The following is a 23,662-nucleotide window of genomic DNA, read 5'->3' as shown; positions in this document are numbered from 1 at the left end:
AGCATCAGTACACCCAGGCTCACCACCAGCTGTCAGATGTTTTCCAAGAACAATCAAAAAATCTGGTTTTGAATTGTTTTCACATCTGAGGTTAGAACCAATCTCAGAGACCCTGAATTTGAAACCACAGCTGCCTGTATGTTGGTGTCAAATCGGCCAGCAGGAGGCAGGCTTGTGCCAACCAGCGGGACAGCACCGGGGTTGCACGGGGGGCTTGGCTCCTGAAGTGCCTGGTTCCAAGGTAAAAAGTATCCTGTCTCAGTGGAGGCAATGGCTGGCACAGGAGTAGACTCTGCCTCAGGTCTCAACTGTCCTCCATGGCCTTGGCTGTTTTCTTGACTTTATTTTATTTTATTTTATTTTATATTTTATTTTTTCAGTGTTCCAACATTCATTGTTTATGACCCACACCCAGTGCTCCATGCAATACGTGCCCTCCTGAATACCCACCACCAAGCTCACCCAACCCCCCAGCCCCTGCCCTCCAAAACCCTCAGTTTGTCTCTCAGAGTCCACAGTCTCTCATGGTTCATCTCCCCCTCCGATTTCCCCCAACTCGCTTCTCTCCTTCTCCCAATGTCCTCCATGTTATTCCTTATGCTCCACAAGTAAGTGAAACCGTATGATAATTGACTGTCTCTGCTTGACTTATTTCACTCAGCATAATCTCCTCCAGTCCCGTCTATGTTGATACAAAAGTTGGGTATTAACCCTTTCTGATGGAAGCATAATACTCCATTGTGTATATGGACCACATCTTCCTTATCCATTCGTCCATTGAAGGGCATCTTGGTGCTTTCCACAGTATGGCAACTGATCATTGCTGTTATGAACACTGGGGTACAGATGGCCCTTCTTTTCACTGTATCTGTATCTTTGGGGGGTAAATACCCAGTAGTGCTAGGGATAAAGAGAACATTCCTCAACTTCATAAGATCTATCTATGAAAAACCCACAGCGAATATCATTCTCAAAGGGGAAAAACTGACAGCCTGCCCTTTGAGATCAGGAACACGACAAGGATGCCCACTTTCACCACTGTTGTTTGACATAGTACTAGAAGTCCTAGCAACAGCAATCAGACAACAAAAAGAAATAAAATGTATTCAGACTGGCAAGGAAGAAGTCAACTTTCTCTCTTCTCTTTATATGGAAAACCCAAAACACTCCATCCCCAAAACTACTAGAACTCATACAACAATTCAGTAATGTGGCAGGATACAAAATCAATGCACAGAAATCAGTTGCTTTCTTATACACTCACAGTGAAAATACAGAAAGGGAAATTAGAGAATTGATTCCATTTACTATAGCATCAAGAACCATAAGATACCTGGGAATAAATCTAACCAAAGGGGTAAAGGATCTGTACTCAAGGAAATACAGAACACTCATGAAAGAAACTGAAGAAGACACAAAAAGATGGAAGACCATTCCATGCTCTTGGATTGGAAGAATAAAAATTGTTAAGATGTCTATACTGCCTAGAGCAATCTATACTTTCAATGTCATCCCATTCAAAACTTCACCGGCATTTTTCAAAGAGCTGGAACAAACAATCCTAAAATGTATATGGAATCAGAAGAGACCCTGAATTGCTAAGAAAATGTTGAAAAAGAAAAACAAAACTGGGGGCATCCCGTTGCCTGATTTCAAGCTTTACTACAAAGCTGCGATCACCAAGACAGCACGGCACTGGCACAAAAACAGACACATACACCAGGGGAACAGAGTAGAAAAGCCAGACATGGGCCCTCAACTCTATGGTCAACTAATCTTCAACAAAGCAGGACAAAATATACAGTGGAAAAAAGACAGTCTCTTCAATAAATGGTGCTGGGAAAATTTGTCCATTGTTTTTGTTGAGCAATAGTTGCCACCATTTAGGGAGGATTTATTATGTACCAAGCTCTGGGCTCAGTATTTCTCTCTGCATTAGAGATAGTTATGGTACCCATTGCTAGAGGAAGAGGGATTCAGAGAGGGGCCGTAACTTCTTCAAGGTCACACAGCCTGTCCCCAGTGAAACTGGCATTCTAAGGCACCGCAGTCGGTGCTCTGGAAATTTTCACTGTGTTGTTCCAGCATCTGGCAACGCATTACTCACTTCATACTTTGTAATACATCCCAGAGACATAGGCTCCCACTGTTGCTGGGAAGCCTTAGAGAAAGTCCGGTCCAGGTGTTTGCTATACTGTTTCACAGCAGAATCTGGTATTCCAAAGAGATCACACAAATAAAATAAGAGGGCAGCCTCCTGGAGTGGTTCCCAAGGTATGTTCCCCAGACCAGCAGCAACAGCATCACTTGAGAACTTTCCAGGAATGTGACTTCTTGGCCCCACCCCACACCCCACTTGTCCACAAACTCAAAGGGCAAGAACCCCACCCCTGCCCAGCCACGCTGATGCTGCTCAGGCTTGAGAAGCGAGTTGAAGCAGGGGTGTGGAGAAGAGACCCTCACTCTCCTTTTCACTCCTTCGAAAAAGACAGGGCGCTCCTCCCCCGCCTGGTTTCACTGGGGCCACTGCTGTGGGTTGCGCGGTCTGATTCATTCATCTTCATCTGGTTACAGTGTTTCAATCTGATTTTCAATTTTTTAATAATCTGATGCCAGTACTTCAGGCCACGGTAGTGTTTATTCTATCTATCTATCTATCTATCTATCTATCTATCTATCTATCTGGGGAGAGGGTTTGGGAAGAGAGAGAATCTCAAGTAGACTCCATGCTGAGCGCAGAGCCGGACACGGGGCTCGATCCCACAACTCTGAGATCATGACCTAAGCCAAAATCAAGAGTCAGATGCTTAACGAACTGAGCCACACAGGTGCCCCTAGAGCTACTTTTTAATCTGTGTGTGTGGAAGGCCAAGGAGTGCTGACCCGTGCACGCAGCCACAGTCCTGGGGCTCATTGCCCCACCGCATGGCCCCTCCACCTTCCCAGTCACCTGGAAAGGACTAGATACGTCTCAGTGGTTACACGATAGAACACACTCGCTCACTGCACTGGACTCCTGCCTTGCATACAGGCTCCAGATGAATCACACACCCCCTCTCCTTCAGCCAGTGTCCGCAACCTCATCCCCCGAAACTCTGAATATGTTAGACTATATTCCAAAAGAATTTTGCAGACATGACTGAGGATATGAGATGGGGGGATTGTCCTGGATGATCCAGCATCCCATTTGATGACAAGGGTCCTCCCAGGACGGGGAGAGAAAGAGAAAATGCTACACTGCTTGCTGGTCTGCAAAGAGCGAGGGGGCATGAGTCAGGGAGTGTAGGTATCCCCTCGAAGCAGGAAAAGGCAAGGAACCCCTTCACCCCTAGAGCCTCCTGAAGAACCCACTGTGGACTTTGCACCCCCGGAACTGTAGGAGAATAAGCTTGTGTTCCTTTCAGCCACTAAGTTTGTGGTATTTGTTACAGCAGCAGTAAGAAGCCCATACACTATCTTTGAGGCTTTTAACAAACCTCCTAAGTTCCTTCCCAACACGGAGCCTCATACATGCTGTTCCTGCGACCTAAGCCACTCTCTCCACCCTCCCCACCTGCCCTTTCACCTGGTTAGTCCCCCCCTCCCCCCACCCCATTCTGGCCTCTGTCTAAATACCCCTTCTTTCAGGAAGGCTTCCCTGCTAGATCATGTCTCCGTTCCCCTATTATTGCTTTCAGTACCCCCGCACTGATCTCCCTCATGATGCACTGGCCACCTAGATCCCGAATTCTGTAAACTGGTCCCCAACATCACTCTGTCCTGTCCTGTCCTGTCCTGTATTTGTTTAGATCCCTGTCCTCTACCTGATGGAAGCCTCTGTGATGTCAGTGCCCTGTTCGATTGTGCCTCCAAAGGATGTTTATGGGATCGCTGAGCAGCCGCCGGAGGAGCGAGGAGGGCCAGCGGGGTGCCAGTCCCCCGCTACCACTTGGATCCCCTTTTCTCTTCCTCCCCACCACTCTTCCTGCAAACATGACTCAGCGCCTCGTGGGTGCCCAGCTCGAACTTCAGGGAAATTGGAGTGTGGTAGGGAAGACAGGGTCAGTGAACAGACTTTTGGAAGAATGAGCGATGGCTCTAGAGTGTGCAGAGGTTGACCTAGAGGAGGCCTGGAGTCAGCAGGTGTCCTTGAAAGGGACGGCCCAAAGCCAGTCTTCCTCTGCTTTGAGTCACATTATTTCTGGACCAGAATCACAGCCAACTACGCACATGTGTCCCTGAGCCAAGCGCACAGCAGACTGATGCAATCAGCTGGTCTCAAGGCTTTCATTTCTTTGAAAAGACAGTTTCGCACAAGAGCTAAGCATGCCTGCTCTGTGACCAGCCCACCTAGGTTCAAATCCCAGCTCTAGGATTCATTCCCTGTGCAATCTTGGTCCTGCTGGTTAATCTTCATTGTGTCTGCACTTTATTCCCGTTTCTGTAAATAGAAATGACATTTATAATTCCTGCCTGGGGGTACCTACCATGGAGGGTGGTAAAGACAGTCAATGAGATAATCTCATTTACACCTGGATCCTGGCTTTTGTTGAACTGCCTGTTTAACCCAAAATAAATATTAGATCAGGTTTCCCCTTCCTTCCCCCCCTACCTTGATCATTTGCTAGAGCAGGTGCCAAAAACGTCAAGGAAAAGATCCATGGAAAAATACTTCTAGTCATTTCTTTTTCTCCAAAGCAGAAAAAACACCCATTGGTAGTGGTAGATGTGAGATGGGCTGGCAGGGCGTCAGACTTGTACTATTTCCCTGCCCTGGTGGACAGCCACGTTCTAAAGGATGGAGCTACAGAGGGTGACCTCCTTTCCGACGCTAGCAGGAGGATTGCGGCTTGGGGGAGGGCAGGGCTCACTTGTCTCTGACTTGGAAGTGGGAGTGGCTGAGTTCTGGGAAGAATAAGGGTCTTTGGGCATCCAGATGGGTTGGGGTCTGGACAGAGGTCCACCTTGGGGCAGTGGTGTAGGGAAGCAGCTAGATGGGACCCAGAGTGGGGAACAGGACTGGGTCATGGTGAGTGGGGGACAGCGTGGGTTCAGAGAGGAGCCCTAGAAGAGACAATGGCTCATTCGTTCGTCCAGCCAAGGATAATACACCTAGCGTCTCCCCTCCAGTAATGAACGCAGCCAGGCAGGGTGGAGGCAGAAGGCAGAGAAGCCCATTCTGGGAAGACACGGGCCATCGTGCTTCTCCAGAGGTTGGACGCCATTGTCAGGTGGCAGAACGTGCCTCGGGGGACTCCATCCTGGGCAACGACGATCGCACCCAGTCCCTGAGCCAGGACACAGCCCCGGATCTTCTGTCCGGGGGTCCATCCTCCTTCTGAAACACTTGCTGAAAAATTCCCCATCCTCAAACCCGGAAAAGGATTTGAGAGCTCGGAGGTGGGAGGGAGATGCTGTGTGTCTCGCTTCCTCTGAGCCCTGGGTTCAGCACGCCCCTGCTGGACCCCTCCCCGAAGGCCAGCTCCTGCGGGGTGCCCTCCCATAACCACATTATACTACTCCGTGGGGTTCTGCAGTGGTCTCATGTTCAGATCCCCTTCTGTATGGACCAGACCCTCCTTCCTGGAACATGTTACCTCTCTGGGCCTCAGTTTCCCCTCATGAGAGATGAGGGAGAGGGTCTTTTGCTCCTCCGAAGGATTCTTCATATATATGGCACTCCATTGTGTCAAAGAGCTTTAATTGTGAGATGGAAAAGAAAGGAACCTGAGGGTTTGGAGGAGGGGAGGGATCCGTGAAACACAGACCATGAGTCTAGGGGACCCTTGGCGGGGCCAGATCGAAAACTCGGAGTGTGTCTGCCGCCGCCTGCTGCCTGACAGGTCCAACTGCACAGCGGGTCTCCGGTGGGCTCTGCTCACATTGCCCGTGGAGTGGCCGCTCTCAGAAGCGCGGGACAGGGTGCAGACGAGGGGGAGGGACAGGGATGGCGTGCTCGCGCCGGGACAAAGCATGCCGTGGTGGTCTGGGGTAGGACGAGGTGTAAATGCTCTCTCTCGGGGCAGCCTGGGGTGCCAGCCATCTCCACTGCAGCTGCTCATAGAGTCCGTAGTTCGTAGGGGGAGCTGCAAGAGAAAGCTGCGTCTGGGTGAACGGGCCATGGACCGGCCAGGGGGGATGTGTGGTATGAGGCCCTGGAGGCTTTTCGGGGCTGCAGAGCTCCGGAGGGAAGAAGGGCTTGCAGGAGTGTTGGCTCAGGGTGGGGCTCACTGTCAGCATACTCAGGAGGAACAGGAGCTGGTACGTAGGCCTTGGAAAACGCAGCCCCATGAGTGGTGGACGGTGAACCTGCCAGCTCCTGGGGGACTGTCCTACCCTAGCAGGGAAGGGAGCAGTACAGTCTTGTGAGACTCATCCCAGGGAGAAACCCTTGCAGAAGTCATGAGGAGTGACAGGCACCTCACCATCGGACCTAGGTCCCTTGGCATCGAAGTGTAGGAGTACAAAAAGTTGCGTGCAAAGAATGAGGGTAGCCTGAAATGTCCATCAGGTCAAGGCGCTCTCTTACAAAATGCCCTCAAAGTTCTCTTGCTTTTGGAAGGACAAAACCCACACTCCTTGTGGTGGCCTGGGAGCCATGAAGCGGTCTTCCTGCTGTGGAGTGTCTCCACTCACTATTTCCTCTTCTGGGATTCTCTCCCCCCGAAATTCCTATCAACTCAACTCTCTCTTCCAGAAAGACCATCCCTTCTCCTTCCACCCAAAGGAGAGTCACAGGTAACTGCCTCACTTTGTGGCCCTTACTGGGTACCTTCCCCTCGTGACACATACCCCAGTCCAGAATGATCTTTTTTGCCAGACTTTAAAGTCATCCATGAACAGTGTCCGATCCCGGACCATCTGGGATGACACTCCCCAGGGGCAGGGATTTCTCCCCATCTGTCACTCCTGTGTCCCCCAGGTGCTAAGTCAGGGCAGGGCACCGGGGACCTGGTCGTCACTGTCTATGCAAAGATGATGGATCTGAGTTCAGTGTTCTTACTCCTGCCACCCGTGCTCCCGGTAAACCGAGGCCACCGCGGTGCGCAAGGGAGGGCGCCAACCCACAGCCAGCATCACCTCCGTGGCAAGAAGCAGCCCTGAGGGTCAATAGGGTTCGCCCCCTCTCGTGTCATTCTAACCCTCTCTGGGTGAGTCTTTCGGCACGGGGCGGAATCCCAAATTAGACGAATACCAAGAAGGGGGAAGTCTGATTTCTCTGGGAGCCACAGCAGCTTGTGTCCACTCCAGGAGCGACGTGGGGGCAGGCCCGGGTTGTAACTGTGCCGGTTGTAGTGGTCGTCGTAGGTGCTGATCAGATGGCGGTGGGGGGGCTCCTGGTGGTGCGTGATCAGGTGTTTGTACGGGAGGCCCTGGAGGGACAGACACGGCGGGGGGGGGGGGGGGGGGTCGGGTATGTTAACGGATCGGAGCAAGGCAGACGCTGCTGCAAGGGAGGTGTGCGGCACTGGTGGCAAGTGCTGCTGCCTGAGCCCTGGGGGCTGCCACCTCTGAGGACCCCCCTGTGTATGTCCACTCAATTCATCCCGAGAATGGGCTATGGGGACACATTAAAATGAAAGGCAGGACACCGAGCCAAATAGGAAGCTGCAGAGCCCTCTCACAGCTGCCCCTGTGATCTGAAATTACATCCTCCGATGTGTCTCTAGGCTCCCCTATCCAAGCGCCTATTTCCATGGCCAGGGAAAGACGTTGAATACCAGGCCTGACATACGCACCTTCTATTTCAATCAGTTACTATGGGAAGAGTCAGAGAACGCCCCATAAATTGCCTTCTCCCGCTGAGGATTTACGGCTCCCTCAGCTGGAAACGCGGGGAGGGATTTCTTTGGTGGGAGTTATTTACAAGGAAAAGAAAGCCATGTCCTCCTGATTCTGAGACCTTTGCCTGCATCAGTGCCTTTCCCCAGAAAATCCTCTCGGCCCTGGAAGGAGATCTTGGGGGGACTGGACTGATTTACAGGGGAGGATAATGTGGCTTTCCATGCCTGTCCTCTTGTCTGGAGCAGTCAGGGAGATCTGTGTCTGCTCTGGTCTGGAAATGCCGGCTGCACGTAATAAATAAGTCAGATCACAATGCTGCAGGGAGACGGGGGACGGGCACAGACACAGGGGATCCCAAGGTCTGCCTCACCAGGTGACCGGAGTACATTTCCAATGCCAGGGAAAGCAAGTTGGAGGGGTTCCAGGAAAGCAATGAGGATGTATCACAGCAGGGAAAGGAGAAAGAGATTTTCTTGCTGTTCTTCTTGGTTTGAGGCATGGCCCAACTGTCTTGATGACACACCTGGGATCTTTGTTTTGATCAGGGATGGTCAGGTGACAGAGAGACAAGTGCCTCGGAAAGAAATTATTTGGAAAGTTCATTACTTTCTTCCCGAGAGGAGGCGGCACCACCACCCAGGATCACGTAGGGTGCCCCAGGGTCACAGAAGGAGAGAGCATGGCCCAGGACCTCCAGGTAGTTTCTAAGGGAAGGAACAGGTGAGGCAGGTTTAGCAAGTTTGAGAAGTTTAGGGATGCAGAGTTCAAATGATCTCAGCCGGCTTTGGGCTAAAGAAGTGCTTCCGGTTATTGGAGTCTGGCCCTGGAGTGATTTAAGGCAAAGGGATATCGGCTTGGCATGGGAGCATTATGTCAAAGAGACGGTTCGAGTATGGGATCTGGGTTGGTTGGTTTGTATCCTAAAGGCGTGCTTGCAGGCAAGCTGCTTACTGTCCTAAGGAACTAGCCTGTCCTGGGAGGGCAGTCTGTCCAGGGTTAGCACAGCCCTTAAAATGTCAAACCATCTAAAACACAGAACATAAAAATTGTGATTAATAGACCTGCCTAGTGGAAAAGCACAGGAAGGGGGACCTCCGTGGCGGAGGCTAACCCCATCAATCCACACATAGTTGATTGAAAGAGCAGATGCGCCTTTGCCTGAGGAGGAAGCAGAGTGATGTGGGGATGGGAGCTGGCTGTCCGCGGAGAAAGAGCAGGATGAAGCCCGGGAAGAGCCGATGGGCTGAAACAGCTGTGCAGCGGCCGAGCTCTGTCCTAGGTCCACGCCCACAAGCAGGAGATCTGAACAGAGTCCTTGGAGATATGTTATCTGATTGCTTGGGTCTATTCTGTGTGTATGTTGGCAGGGGGCTTCTTAATTTTAATCAGATTATATAAAGACTTATTTATTTATTATTTTTGAGGGTGAGAGAGCAGGGGGAGAGGCAGAGGAAGAGAGAGGATTCCCAAGCAGACGCTCCGCCAACCACGGAAAGCCCAGTGCAGGGTTCGCTCTCATGGCCTTGAGATCAGGATCTGAGCCAAAAATCAAGAGTCCGATGCTTAAGCGACTGAGCCACCCAGGTGCCACTTAAACAGATTCCAAAGAAGTGCGTGTGTGTGGTTATCTCCTCATCAGGGTTCGTCATGAGTCCAAAAGTCTTTAAGAGAGGGCACGGATGTGTATCAAGAACTAGGCTAAGTACCTCTTCTATATGGACGACTGGGGAAAAGGAGCCCCAGATCACAGGTTCTTACTTCGACTTGCTTCTATGAGCACGCACTTGGGTCTTCGGCGCACACTCATGGTAAAGATCAGCAGCCCCAGAGCCCCAGCACGGTCTGCGGATGCCAGCGTGCTCCGGGGATATCAGCGCAACCCAGGCACGCCAGGACGGAGCTGAGAACGTGGTGCTGTTTATACGGACGTGACCCCAAACGCAGGCAACAGAGAGTCCACTCTGGCAGACAGTGAAGAGGGACTCGAGGATACTTCTTGCTTGATTTGCAGATCAGCCACCTGCTTAGTCCCTTACCAACCAGCTATGCTATTTCCGACAAGACCTTCACCACACCCCGGGCACCTTTTATCTGAAAATGAGGGTGCTGAGCCGAACAATCTCTCGGGTCCCTTCCAGCTCCAAATGCTCCCGTGCTGGCCATGCCCACCCCTCACTCCATGCCCCCGCCCTGAGCTTAGGCAGGTATGGGGTTGGGAGGTGGGGTCAGAGTAGGGGACATGCCCTGAGGTCATAGTGCCCTGGTTCCTTCTCCAGGGAACTGCAGCACAAGGGCACGCACCAGCACTCAATGAGCGAGAGAGGGCAGAATGACCCCTGACTTTTTATACAAAAGAACAGAAAGCTGGGGGATAGATGATTAAAAATCCTGTCATCCAAGCATCCCCGCTACTCGCTTTTGGAGGACCCTATGTGATTTCTCATGACGTGCCCCTAAACTCAGTATTTACCTTGTTCGTTGGTTTGTTTGTTTCCCACACCCTTTACCTACACCTGTTAGGAAAGTGTGGAGGAACTGGGAAACGATCCAGAAGAGCGCGGGGATACAGGGCAGGGAGAATGCTACCAGCTGGAGACTTGGCAGGTTGTAAATAAAGGTGGATGCCATCTGCAGGCCCCGAGGTTGGGGAAGGAGCTCAAGAGATCACTCCTGTGTCCCCCGAGGGGGAATTGAGCTTCGAAGAAGCTGGCAGGTGGGGACTCCCGAGTGCTGGCGGGAGAGCCCAGCCTGAGTGTGGGGCCGCCACTCCCTCTTACCTCAATTCTCCTCTTGCTGGACCACCTGGAGATCTGGTCTGGTCTGTGGTCCGGGAAGGGGACATATTCTTTTCTGTAAATGCACTGAGGTGTTTTCTCAGTGGCTTTGGTGAACTGGAACAAGATGAAACAGTCAAGATAACATCTCTGATAGGCCTTCTCACATTCCCGCAGCATCCCCATCCCTCCTGGGCTAGGGGAAGCTGGGCAGAGAAAGGCTAACCTTGGAGCCCAAGGCGTCCTGCGTGAGGCAGGCTTACCCTTGCCCCTTCCCTCCAGAGCTTAGAAAGGACCATGCTCAGGCACTTGGCACCCTATGCCTCAGGAAAAGTTCTTGTGTCCCGGGACCACTTCTCATGGTCTGAACCTGCTCCCTCATCTTCTCTCTCCCTGTTCTCCCCTCCTGCTGGCCTCTTTCTTCTCTTTTTCTTCTTTGTTTTTACCTCTTCCCAGATCCACTCTTCCCCCCTCCCATTATATTGTGTTTCCTGGTTCATTTTTTAAAAAATTTATTGTGGAAAAATATACATAACAAAATTTGCCTTTTTGACCATTTTTGCTTAGACAGTCCGGGAGCATTAAGTACACTCATATGGTTGTGCAACCATCAGTCATCACCTGTCCCCAGAACTTCTTCCTCTTCCCAAACTAAAACTCTGAACCGATTAAACAGCTCCCTCCCTCCCTCTGCCCCCAGCACCCACCATTCTGTTTTCTGTCTCCATGAACTAGACTCTTCTAGGTACTTCACACAAGTGGACTCATACAGTGTTTGTCTTTCAACGCCTGGCTTCTTTCACTTAGCTTGTCTTCGAGGTTCATCTACATTGTAGTATGTGTAAGAATTTTCTTCCATTTGAAGGCTGAGTAGCATTTCATTGCATACATACCCTACATTTGGCTTATCCATTCTACCTTTTGGCTACTGTGAATAACGCTGCTATGAATATGAATGTAGGAATATCTCTTTTCAAAATCCTGCTTTCAATTCTTTTGGGTATAAACCCAGAAATGGAATTGCTGGGTCATATGGCCCTTCTATGTTTAATGTTTTTAGCATTAGCATTTAGTAGTAGTTATACTGTCTACAAGCAGCTGCACTATTATGCATTCCCACTAAGCATTCCAGTTTCTCCATATTCTCACCAACACCGGCTACTTCCTTTTCTTTCTTTCTTTCTTTCTTTTTTTTTATCATGGCCTTCCTAATGGGTGTGAAGTGGTATCTTGTGATTTTGATTTGCTTTTCCCTTATGACTAGTGATGTTAGGCATCTTTTCATGTGCTTATTAGCCATCTGCATAACTTGGAGGAATATCTATTCAATTTTCCCCCCCATTTTTAATTGTGGTTTGTTGTTGAGTTGTAGGTGTTCTTTGTATATTTGGATATTAAGCCTTTATCATAGATAAGATTTGCAAACATTTTCTCTCATTCCAGGAGTTAGCCTTTCACTCTGTTGATAGTGTTCTTCGATGCATAAAAAGTCTTCAATTTTGATGAAAGTCCAATTTATCTATTTTTTCTTTTGTTATCTATGACTTCGGTGTCCTACACACAAAAATTATTGCAAACTCAATGTCATGAAGCTTTTCTCCTATGTTTTCTTCTAAGAGTTTTACATCTTACATCTAGGTTTTTTGACCCATTTTGAATTAATTTTTATATCTAGTGTAAGGTAAGGGTCCACATTCATTCTTTCACATTTAGATATGCAGTTTTTGTAGAAAAGATTGTCCTTTCACCATTGAATGATCTTGACAGTCCTTTTGAAGTCATTTGACCAGATATGTGAGGACTTACTTCTGAGTTCTTTTTCTTTAATCCCATCTGTTCATACGTCTACCTTTATGTCAGTATCCCAGTATTTGGTTACTGTAGCTTTGTAGTAATTTTTGAAATCAGAGCATGTGAGTCCTCCAACTTTGTACTTGTTTTCTTTTCAAGATTAATTTGGCAGGGCGCCTGGGTGGCTCAGTGGGTTAAAGCCTCTGCCTCGGCTCAGGTCATGATCCCAGGGTCCTGGGATTGAGGCCTGCATCGAGTTCTCTGCTCAGCAGGGAGCCTGCTTCCTCCTCTCTCTCTGCCTGCCTCTCTGCCTTCTTGTGATCTCTGTCTGTCAAATAAATGAATAAAATCTTAAAAAAATATATTAATTTGGCTATTCAGTTTCTTGAGATTTCAAGTGAATTTTAGGGTGGATTTTTTAATTTCTGCAAAAAAAAAATCATAAAGATTACACTGATGCTGTTGCTGGTTTTAGGTAGTGTTGACATCTTAACGAGATTGTGTCTTCCAGTCCATGAACATTGGCTTTCTTTCCATCTATTAACATTGTGTTTTATTTCTTTTGACAATATTTTATAGTTTTCATTATGTAAATCTTTTGCCTCTGTGGTTAAGTTTGTTCCTAAGTATTTTTGTGTGTGTGTGTGTGTGTTCTTATAAATAGAATTTTCTTTAGTCCCCCCTTTTTTTAAAAAAAATTTTATTTATTTATTTGACAGACAGAGATCACAAGCAGGCAGAGAGAGAGGCAGAAGCAGGTCTCCTGCCAAGCAGAGAGCCCGACACAGGGCTCAATCCCAGGACCCTGGGATCATGACCTGAGCCGAAGGCAGAGGCTTTAACCCACTGAGCCACCCAGGTGCCCCTGGTCCCCCTTTTAGAACATTCATTGTTAGTGTATAGAAATGCAACTGATTTTTGTATGTTGATTTTTGTATCTTGCTACTTTGCTGAATTCATTTATCGGTTTTGACAGAATTTTTTCTGGGTTTTTTGTTTTGTGTGTTATGCGGTCTCTAAGCTTTGGTACATAGAAGATCCTGTCACCTGCAAACAGAGATAATTTTACTTCTTCCTTTCCAATTTCTATGCATTTTACTTCTTTTTCTTGCGTAATTGCTCTGGCGTAAACTTTTAATACTATATTGAATAGAACTGGCAAAACAGACATCCTTGTCTTAGTCCTGATCTTAGAGGAGAAGTTTTTTTGGTCTTTTACCATTGGGTATGATGTTAGCTGTGGCTTTTCATATATGGCCTTTGTTATGCCATGGTAATCAAACACTAAGTAGAATTCACCAAAAACACCATCTAGTCATGGACTTGTATTTTGGAGATACGTTTGTTTCTTTCTCATTATAAATCTATTCAGATTTTCTATTTCTTCATGATCCTTTCTTCAATATACATTGTCCTTCTTTGGCTCTTATACCAATTTTTTACTTAGAGTCTATTTTTTTTTTTAATGATATCGGTATACCCAACCCACTCTCTTTTGATTGCTATTTGGATGGATAACTTCTTCTGTCCTTTCCTTTTCAACCATGCATGCCCTATGCCCTTAGATCTAAAGACCGTCTCAGAGGTGGCACATAGTTGCATCTTAGGTTTTGAGTACCCCCCCCATTTTGCCAATCTATGTCTTTTGATTGAAAGTTTAATTGATTTACATTTAAAATAATTACTGTCAGGGGAGGGCTTACTTTTGCCATTTTGTTATTTGTTTTCTTAGAGGATTTTTTTGGTCCCTCATTTCCTCCATTACTTCTTTTGTGTGTGTTTAGTTGATCATTTTCAGTGACGTGTCTTTATTTCCTACTCATTTCCTTTTGCGTATATCCTAGAGAAATTTTCTTTGTAGTTATCATGGGTTGTGTATACCATTCTAAAGTTATAATGATCTTTTTAACAACCTATTTTAAATGGACACCAACTTGACCGAGCTCATACATAAAAACTCTGCTTCACTACAGCTCTGCCACCTACCATTTTGTGTTACTGATGTCATAAACTTCATCTTGATACATTTTGTACCCATTAACATAGATTTATAATTATTTTTATATTTATGTATTTATAATTATTTTTATTTTAAATCCTATAAATATAGGGGAGTTACAAACTAAAATTATAATAACCGTGGTTTTCATATGTGTCCATGTGTTTCTCTTTACCAGAGGTCTTCATTTCATATGGCTTTGAGTTACTGTCTAATATTGCTCCATTTCTTGTAGGGTAGGCCTAGTGGTCAGGAACTGCTTCAGTTTTTATTTACCTGGCGATGCTTTAATTTCTCCTTCATTTTTGAAGGATGGTTTTGCTAGCTATATTATTCTCAGTGGATAAATGTTATGAATTTTTTTGTTTGTTTTGCTTTATTTTTTTAACACTTTAAATACATCACCCCATCTCTTTTTGGCCTGCAGGTTTCTGCTGAGAAGTCTACTGATAATGTTATAAATGTTACTTTGTACGTGATGTATCATTTAGATTTTGTTGCTTTTAAATTCTTTTATCTTTGACTTTTAACAGGTTGAGTATACTATGTCTTTGTGTGGGTGTTTTGGATGTTTCCTTTTGGAGTTCACTGAGATTCATGGATTTGTAGATACATGTCTTATCTTCAAATTTAGGAAGTTTTCAGCCATTGTTTCTTCAAATATTGTTTCTGCCCCTTTCCCTTCTTTCTCCCATAATGTGTATACTGGTCTGCATGATGGTGGCCCATAAGTCCCTAGACTCTGATCTCATTTCTTTACTTTTTATTTTGTCTCCTCAGACTCAAGAATTTTGAATGATTTCTCCTTAAGTTCTCTGATTCTTTCTTTGCTTTTTCAAGTCCACTTTCAGATACCTCTAATGATTTTTTTTCAATAAAGTTAATATATTTTTCTGCTTCATAATTTATGTTTGATTTTTTTGTAATTTCTATTTTTATTGATATTTATTTTGTTCAAATATTATTTTCCTGATTTCCTTTAGTTCTTTGTTCATGTTTTCTTTTAGCTCTTTATGCATATTTAAGGTGGTTGTTCTAAGGTTTTTGCCCAGTCCATTTAAGGGAAGACTGCCACTAACAGGGTGTGTTCCAGGATGAATGAAGTCTTGAGTTCTTAGGAGCTTTCTGAACATTCATCTTGCCTGAACCTGTGTATGTGTGTATGTGTGTTTGTGTGCGTTGATTTTTTTATTTGGTTTATATACACAGCTACTTTAAAATCCACACACTGGGTATGGTGCATAAACAATGAATCTTGGAACACCAAAAAAAATAATAAATAAATAAATAAATAAATAAATTAAAAAAAAACTAAAAATAAAATCCTGAATTTCCCAAAGAGTGTCTCCCCTGGTTCTTCTCAAGGCCTTTTATATTCTGTTGCATTGCTCCACCTGTAATCCCTGGCCTCAGACTTTCACAGGTTTGTAGTCCCCTAGCAGCTTTCACCTGCTGTAACTACCCTTGCTTTCAACAGTTTTCTTAGCCTGAAAGATGAACTATGACATGTTTTCCCTATCTGAGCTCTGAGTTAAGCAAAGCAGGGGTACCAATCCCTCAAGCAGCCTCCAGACAGATTAAAATGTTGCTCCACTCTCTCTGGGTTCAAGGGAAGGAACTAGGAACTGAGCCACTATTTCTCTTACACTCTACCCTACTGTTCTAAGGAGAAAATGAGAAAAGAGCAAGGTAAAATATGATGACATTTCCTATCATCTTGAATGTGACTTTCTAAATTGGGCATTTGCTATGGACCTTTGACTGCTTTTCAGAGATCTTCTGTAATTATTCTGGATAGGTTATAATTGTTTCTTCAGTGTTTCTTTGAGAGAGTAAGGAGCTAGATCTTCTTAGTCTGCCATGTTTTTTATATCACTCCAACTCTGCTCTCTTTATGCAATCTCTTCCAGGTGTAGGACCAGCCCATAGTATCCTTGGGTACTATCGCGCCCACAGGAGCCTAGACGGATTGCTCAGCCAGTTCTCCTTGCCCTTGAACCTTCTCTTAAACATATCTGCCCCCCAAATAAGGCCAAGTGCAATAAGAACTAACAATGGCCACAGGCCACATCTAGCCGGAGGGGTGATGAATGCAAATGTTCTCCCTGAAAACAGCCTTTTCCAGTTCTCAGACGTCACCAACAACCTTCCCCACACTAACACCAAAGCTGCTAATTGTATCTTGTTCTCTTTTCCTTGTCCACTTCCCAAGAAGACATGAGGGTATCTCCTTGTCTCTGCAGAAATTTAAGTGGCTCAGTCTTCACTGCCATCACAAATACAGATACCCAATTTCAAGTAGGCCGATTGAGGCCAAGTATTTTTGTGTTGGCCTTTAAAGTACACTGAGAAAGTAAAAACTGAAATGCACAGGCAGGGCAAGATTGTGGAACAGGTGTCAGAGAGCCCACAGCTCATCCCTGGACATCAGTGCAAGCAGTGACAAGCTTGCCTTGGCATGTACCACACTCTGGGAAGGGCCAGACCAGGGAGAGCCTGTGTTCTTCAAATCAAGGTTCAGGGGAATTAGGGACAGGGAACACCAGATACCTAGAAACACTCCACTGTAAATAATGCTGGGAGGCTTAACTATACTGACACCTCTGTTACGACATTTTCAAGATATAATAGGGATCTTGATGATGGCTTGAATGTAACTCCCCTATGAAGAGCACAGAGATCCTAAAGTCACATTCTTAAGATGTAACCACCTATGACCCTTAATTTGGAAATAATAATGACCTCGTATCCTTCCTCTGCCTGCCAGGTCTTCCCCGGAGCCCTCGGTCCAGCTTCTCCCCTTGCTTACCTTCCTCCTCTCTTCCACCCAGTTTCCAGTGAGCACTCGGGTTGAGTACTTGGTCTCGACCTTCCAGCTCGGGGTAGAGAATGACTGTGGACTTACTGCAGTCAAAAACTGCATGGTAAGTGTTCGCCCCGAGGCTTTGGACTTGACACAGTTCCAGGTCTCGGGCGTGGGGAGATGTTATGTAGTTGCTGAGTTCAGGGTATCTTTTTCATCTTCCCAGCTACCCTTCTGAGTGGGTACAGATGATGACACCCTGCCAATTTCACAAAATAAACAGGCCCGAGGGACTACTTTCAGCCTCCAGGGAGAGGTGCTGTGATCTTGGATTCCCTACTGTTGACTGTCTCCATGGTGATAGGCTCTGCAGATAAATAGTCTCCTTAAGGGGGAAGCTGATTCTTCAGGAGCCAAACCGACCCCACAGAAGCAAATCAAACCAACAATAACCACCACAAATGCAGGGCCAGAAGGACCTTATTTTCGTGTTGTCGTCCTGTGAGAGGCATCATTGTTAGGGTTATTTAACAAGGGTGAGTTGAGATGATTACATTCTAGGACTAATTCTATTACTCTAGTGCTGATGGGCTAGGCCCATGCAGAGATATTTGCATGTAGTCACTCATGTAATTCTCACAGCAGCCCTTTGAAACAGAGACCACTGTTACACCCATTTTATAGATGAGAACAGTGAAGCAGGGAGAGATTAAGTGGCTGTTTAATGTTGTCCACGTGGGAGAGCTGGGATTTGAATCCACTCTGATTTGGGCCTAGACCCCTGGGCTCCAGTTAGTGCTTGTCTGCCCCTTTGCCCAAGGGGTTTCCACAAAAAATCCTATCTTTGTGCTCAAACTGATACCATGTGGTTTTTTCAGTTGGTCTTCATTCACCCCTCCCCAATCATTTTATTGAGCAAATGCTACATCTTGAGCACTGAGCTGTGGGTGTAGTGTGCAGAATGTAACTAGACCAGGACCCCATCCCCACAGAGGGACCCCACTGAGGTCCAATGGGAAAAAGGCCATTATTTTCTTTGTTCACAAGACAAAACAAAAAAAAATTAGAAACTACCTCTCTATCAAGGGAGGGCAGATTCAATAAATTATGGCACATCCACATAATGAAATACTTTGTAGCTGTTAAAAAAAAAAATGCTAACAGAGAAAGGTGCCTCTGCTACAGTTGACTTAAAGAAGCAGAACCCTGTAGTCTCACTTGCCACAAATGAAAACATCCAGCTTCAAGTAGGTAATTCAGAGAACGTATTTTCCAACAGCCTTTAAACAAAAGAAGAGGAACCCCAAGAAATTATTTGTTCCCTCTTGAAACTAACTATGTGACGGAGAGAAGACCTGAAGACACACCACGGGGCATGGCAAACCTCTATTTGGTAGGGACAACTGCCTGGACAGGCTAGAGCTGTGAAGAAGGGATGTCCTTCTGATCTAAGTACAGGGGAGTCATGCATTCTGTATCATTCCATTTTTTAAAACTTTTAATTATAAAATAACACAATATGAACAAATACATTAAAAATAAATGTACAGGGGCACCTGGAGGGCTCAGTGGGTTAAGCCTCTGCCTTCAGCTCAGGTCATGATCCCAGGGTCCTGGGATGGAGCCCAGAATCTGGCTCTCTGCTCAGCAGGGATCCTGATTTCACCCCCCGCCGCACCTGCCTCTCTGCCTACTTGTGACCTCTCTCTCTGTTAAATAAATAAATAAAAGCTTTTAAGATAAATAAATAAATGTACAGATAAATGAATTACAGTAGAGCACACCCCCACAAAACAGCACGGAGGTCAAGAAACAGAACAGACCCAGCAGCCCAGGGTCACACACTCACTGCCCTTTCCAATCTGACTTCTATATCTGTCACTTCCTTGGCTTTTTTTTTTTTTTTTAAATATGCTGAGCGCCAAAGGATGCATTCCTATAGCTAATGCTTAGCCTTGCCTGTTTGTGGAGTTGGTATAAATGGAACTGTATAGCATGTATTCATTTGAGTCTGGTTTATTTTCCTAAATATAGTTAATATTTTTTTAAGATTTTATGTGTTTATTTGAGAGAGAGAGAGAGACAGAGCACAAGCAGAGGGGAGGAGGCAGAGGGAGAGAAAGAGACGCAGACTCTCCACTGAACAGGGAGCCCGACTCCGGGTTGGATCGCAGGACCCTGGGATCATGACCTGAGCCGAAGGCAGATGCTTACTTGACTGAGCCACCCCAGTGCCCCTATAGTTAATATTTTTAAGATTCACTCACATTGCATGGAGCTGTGGTTGCTATATGACTCTTTTGTACTTGTTCTCTGGGGCCAAGACACAGCCATTTATCTAGGGCAGTGGCTCTCAAATTTCTAGTTTCTTAAAAATTATTGAGGGGGCACCTGGGTGGCTCAGTTGGTTAAACATCTGCCTTCATTTCAGGTCATGATCCCAAAGTCCTTGGATCGAGCCCCACATCTGGCTCCCTTCTTGATGGGAAGCCTGCTTCTCCCCCTGCCCACTCTCCCTGCTTGTGCTGTCTCTCTTTCTCTGTCAAATAAATAAATAAATAAAATTATTGAGAGAAGGGAGTTGGGGGAAATTGGAAGAGAAGGTGAACCATGAGAGACTATGAACTCTGAAAAACAATCTGAGGGGTTTGAAGCAGCGGGGGGTGGGAGGTTGGGGGAACCAGGTGGTGGGTATTAGGGAGGGCACTGGTGTGGTGCAAAAACAATGAACACTGTTATGCTGAAAATATATAAATAAATAAATAAAAAATTATTGAAGACCCAAAAGGATTTATAAAATATGGGTTCTATTAGTGGTCTGGAACCAGGTCATAGAGCTCAGGAGCGCCCACGGTGCGTCTCTCGTCCCAATTCCACCTTCTGTAAAATCACATTGGGAGCTCAAAATCCTTCATGGTGGGAATATTTATACCACAGGATGGGCAAACCCAATAGATTAATGTAAATATGTTGATTTTTATGTATTGATTTTAAAAAATTCCATCTGTTGTGTGATATTGTTTGGTGTAAAGGAGGAAATCTAACCTCCTATACATATGTAGTTAGAAGGGAGAGAAACATTTTCATAGGCTTTGCAGCTAACTGTGCTATTCTTGGATGCTAAAAGAAAACTCAGTGAGTGGTAGTTTCTTGCTGGTTAGTTCCCATGTGGAATCTGAAACTGTGCGGACACCCCTTTGAGCTCTGTTCCATTAAAATCCACTGACTGAGCTTGTGCTGTGAGTAGATCTAACAGTTTTTTGCCATTTGTAACATCATGGTGGTCATTTGGAATCCATGGGTATGCTGAAACTTGCGGATCTTCCAAATGTTGGCAGAGTATATGATGTTGTAAGAATTGCATCTGCTAATACCACCAGTGATCAGAAAAACACTTAAACATGAGGAAGTTGACCAGCTCACAGTGATGGATACAAGGTTTCCAAAATTCTAGTTTTAGTATGAAAGCTCAAAACTCTGTTACAGACAATAACTAATACCCACTTTTTTCCCTGAAGGGTCAGATGTACTTCATTCATTTTTAAGAAAATGTCACCCAGATGTTCAGTTTGAATAATCACGGTTTGTCTAGCCATCATGTCTTCAAGTCAAAATGGTATTTGATTAAAAACAAAACAAAAAAAAGCCCACATAATTCTGCTTACAACTTCAGTGTTCTCTTTCAAGAGAATATCATTCTTGGGTAGCAACAGTAGAGTTTTACACACACCTACCTTCTGTTTCATCACACAGCAGTTGGAAAGGTATCTGCTCAAAGGTCAAAGATTTAATAGAATTAGTGATTTGGGGGCACCTGGGTGGCTCAGTCATTAAGCGTCTGACTTTGGCTCAGGTCATGATCCCAAGGTCCTGGGATCGAGCCCCACATCGGCCTCCCTGCTCATCGGGAAACCTGCTTCTCCCCCTCCCCCTGTTTGTGTTTCCTCTCACTGTTTCTCTCTTTTTCAAATAAATACATAAATCCTTTTAAAAATTAGGAACTTTTATTTCTTCATCAAGGACAACCTTAAGTGAAACTAACATCATCATCATTATCATCATCATCATTATGAATTATTTTATTGCAAGTGTGTAGTGGTGGAGAACATGACTGCCAGCGCCGCTGGTCCCCTGCTTTGATTCCTGCATAGGTATTAGCTGGTTTACCCACGACTCCGTCTGCACTGTCAGTACCAACGTCGACATGGTGAGAAGGGGCAAATGACCTCTCAGTATTACTAAGAAAATAGTTTAGCCCTTGTAGGTCCCCTGAAGGAAGCTTGAGGATCTCCAGGGATCTTGCTTAGAAACTTCTGCTCTAAGATATATACCTATAGCAAGGGAATTGCTGGGTCATAGGATATGTGGTCTTCAACATTGCTACATAGTGTCAAATATGTTGTGCAATATATCAGTTTTTATTCCCCCCATCAGTATGTATGTTTGTTTCCATTACTCCATACCTCTAGAGTTTTATCATCATTCTAAACAGAAACTCTGTACTCATTAAGCAATAGCTCCCCATTTCTACTTCCCCCAGGCCCTGGTAATCTCTGTTCTACTTTTCATCTCCATAAATTTTCCTTTTCCACGTACCTCATATAAATGAGAGCATAAGGTGGGTTTTGTTTGGTTTGGTTGGGTTGGGTTTGGTCTTGCTTATTTCACTTAGCCTAATGTTTTCAAGGCTCACCATGGTATAGTACATGTCAGAATTTCATTCTGAATTTCTTTTTTGGACAAATAATGGCTGAATAATATTTATATATATAATATATATATTATATATCTATAGACCACACTGTGTTTATCCAATCGTCTTTTGGACATTTGGATCATTTCCACCTTTTGGCTTTTGCAAATAGTGCTTCTATGACCATAGGTGTACAGATATCTGAGTTTTTCTCCTTCCAATCTTTGAAAATATCTAGGGCAGGAACTGGCAACACAAAACTCTTTTTCCCAGGGTTCATACCAGTTCACTTACCCACCAGCAATCAGCAGGGGGTCCCATTTCTCCACATCTTTGCCAACCCTTGTTACATTTCATTTCTGTTAAAATAATATTATTATTGGGCGCCTGGGTGGCTCAGTTGGTTGGGCGACTGCCTTCGGCTCAGGTCATGATCCTGGAATCCCAGGATAGAGTCCCGTATCGGGCTCCCTGCTTGGCAGGGAGTCTGCTTCTCCCTCTGACCCTCCCCCTTCTCATACTCTCTCTCTCTCAAATAAATAAATAAAATCTTTAAAAATAATAATAATATTATTATTTATAGGTATTTTTTGTCGATGCCATTTACTGGGTTAAAGAAATTTTTTTCTATTCTAAAGAACTGGAAGTTTTTTCATAAATAAATGTTTAAGGTTTGCATCTCTTAAGATAATCACAGTTTCCCTCACTTAATACATTAATGTGATAAATTACATTGACTTTGTGAAACAAATTCTCCAATGTGAAATGGATCTTACAGTCTAGTATAAACTCAACTTGGTCATGATACATTATCCTTAGTATATACCGATGCATTCAATTTGCTAAATACTTTTTAGAAATATTTATATCCGTGAGCAAAATCTCACAACCTATAATGTTCACTTCCATTATCATTGTGGAATTTTATTACTAAGTCTCACAGAAAAAGCGTATCTGTTTTTTATATTCTCTATGCCAGTTTATGTTGGATTAATATCATTTCCCCTTAACATAAGAAAATCAAGGCATCTGGGTCAAGAGATTTACATTTTGTATCTGTTTGCTTTGTTGGAAGGCTTCCATTTGGATTCAGTATTTTTTATGATAAAAACACATCAGATTTTCTCTATTTAGTTTGGTAAATTGTGCTTTTCTAGGAATTTACACATTGCATGTAAATTCTCAATTGTTGGGTCACTTTGGTGGCTCAGTGGGTTAAGCCTCTGCCTTCGACTCAGGTCATGATCCCAGGATCCTGGGATTGAGTCCCGCATCAGGTTCTCTGGTCATCTGGGAGTCTGCTTCCTCCTCTCTCTCTGCCTGCCTCTCTGCCTACTTGTGATCTCTGTCTGTCAAATAAATAAAATCTTTAAGAAAATTAATTCTCAATTGTTTAGCATATACTGCATAACCTCCTCTCGTCATCTTCTTAATACCTCTAGGATCTGTACTAAAGTCCCTTTCTATTCCTGTTAGTCACTATTTCTGCTCTCCCTTTTCTTTATTGTTCTTACCAGATGCTTATCAATTTTCTTTTTTTTTAAAGATTTTATTTATTTATTTGACAGACAGAGATCACAAGTAGGCAGAGAGGCAGGCAGAGAGAGAGGTAGAAGCAGACTCCCTGCTGAGCAGAGAGCCCAATGCGGGGCTTGTGGGATCATAACCTGAGCTGAAGTCAGAGGCTTTAATCCATTGAGCCACCCAGGTGCCTCATTTTTCTTAGTGTTTTCAAAGAGCCCCAACATGGCATTAACGATCATCTCTACTGTGTGATTATATTACATTTTAGAAATTTTACCCTGAAGATATAAGAACGCATATAAAGATAAAATATA

The 23,662-nt window shown here is 45.0% G+C and overlaps 1 protein-coding gene across 1 annotated transcript; it reads right to left on the bottom strand.

Moving 5' to 3' along the window:
- Positions 1 to 5,764: 5,764 nt before the first annotated feature.
- Positions 5,765 to 17,424, bottom strand: CFAP107 (cilia and flagella associated protein 107). Its single transcript, XM_059376184.1, has 4 exons — positions 17,138 to 17,424; positions 10,542 to 10,655; positions 7,175 to 7,352; positions 5,765 to 6,065 (listed from the first exon to the last, which is right to left on the bottom strand). The coding sequence occupies exons 1-4, from the start codon at positions 17,249 to 17,251 to the stop codon at positions 5,884 to 5,886; spliced, it is 588 nt and encodes a 195-aa protein (XP_059232167.1). The 5' UTR covers positions 17,252 to 17,424; the 3' UTR covers positions 5,765 to 5,883.
- Positions 17,425 to 23,662: the final 6,238 nt, after the last annotated feature.

This window comes from Mustela nigripes, chromosome 14 (genome assembly GCF_022355385.1).
Source record: "Mustela nigripes isolate SB6536 chromosome 14, MUSNIG.SB6536, whole genome shotgun sequence".
NCBI classification, from domain to species: Eukaryota; Metazoa; Chordata; class Mammalia; order Carnivora; family Mustelidae; genus Mustela; species Mustela nigripes.
Note: the sequence above shows the minus strand (reverse complement) of the source record. Positions and strands in the feature narration are given on the sequence as shown.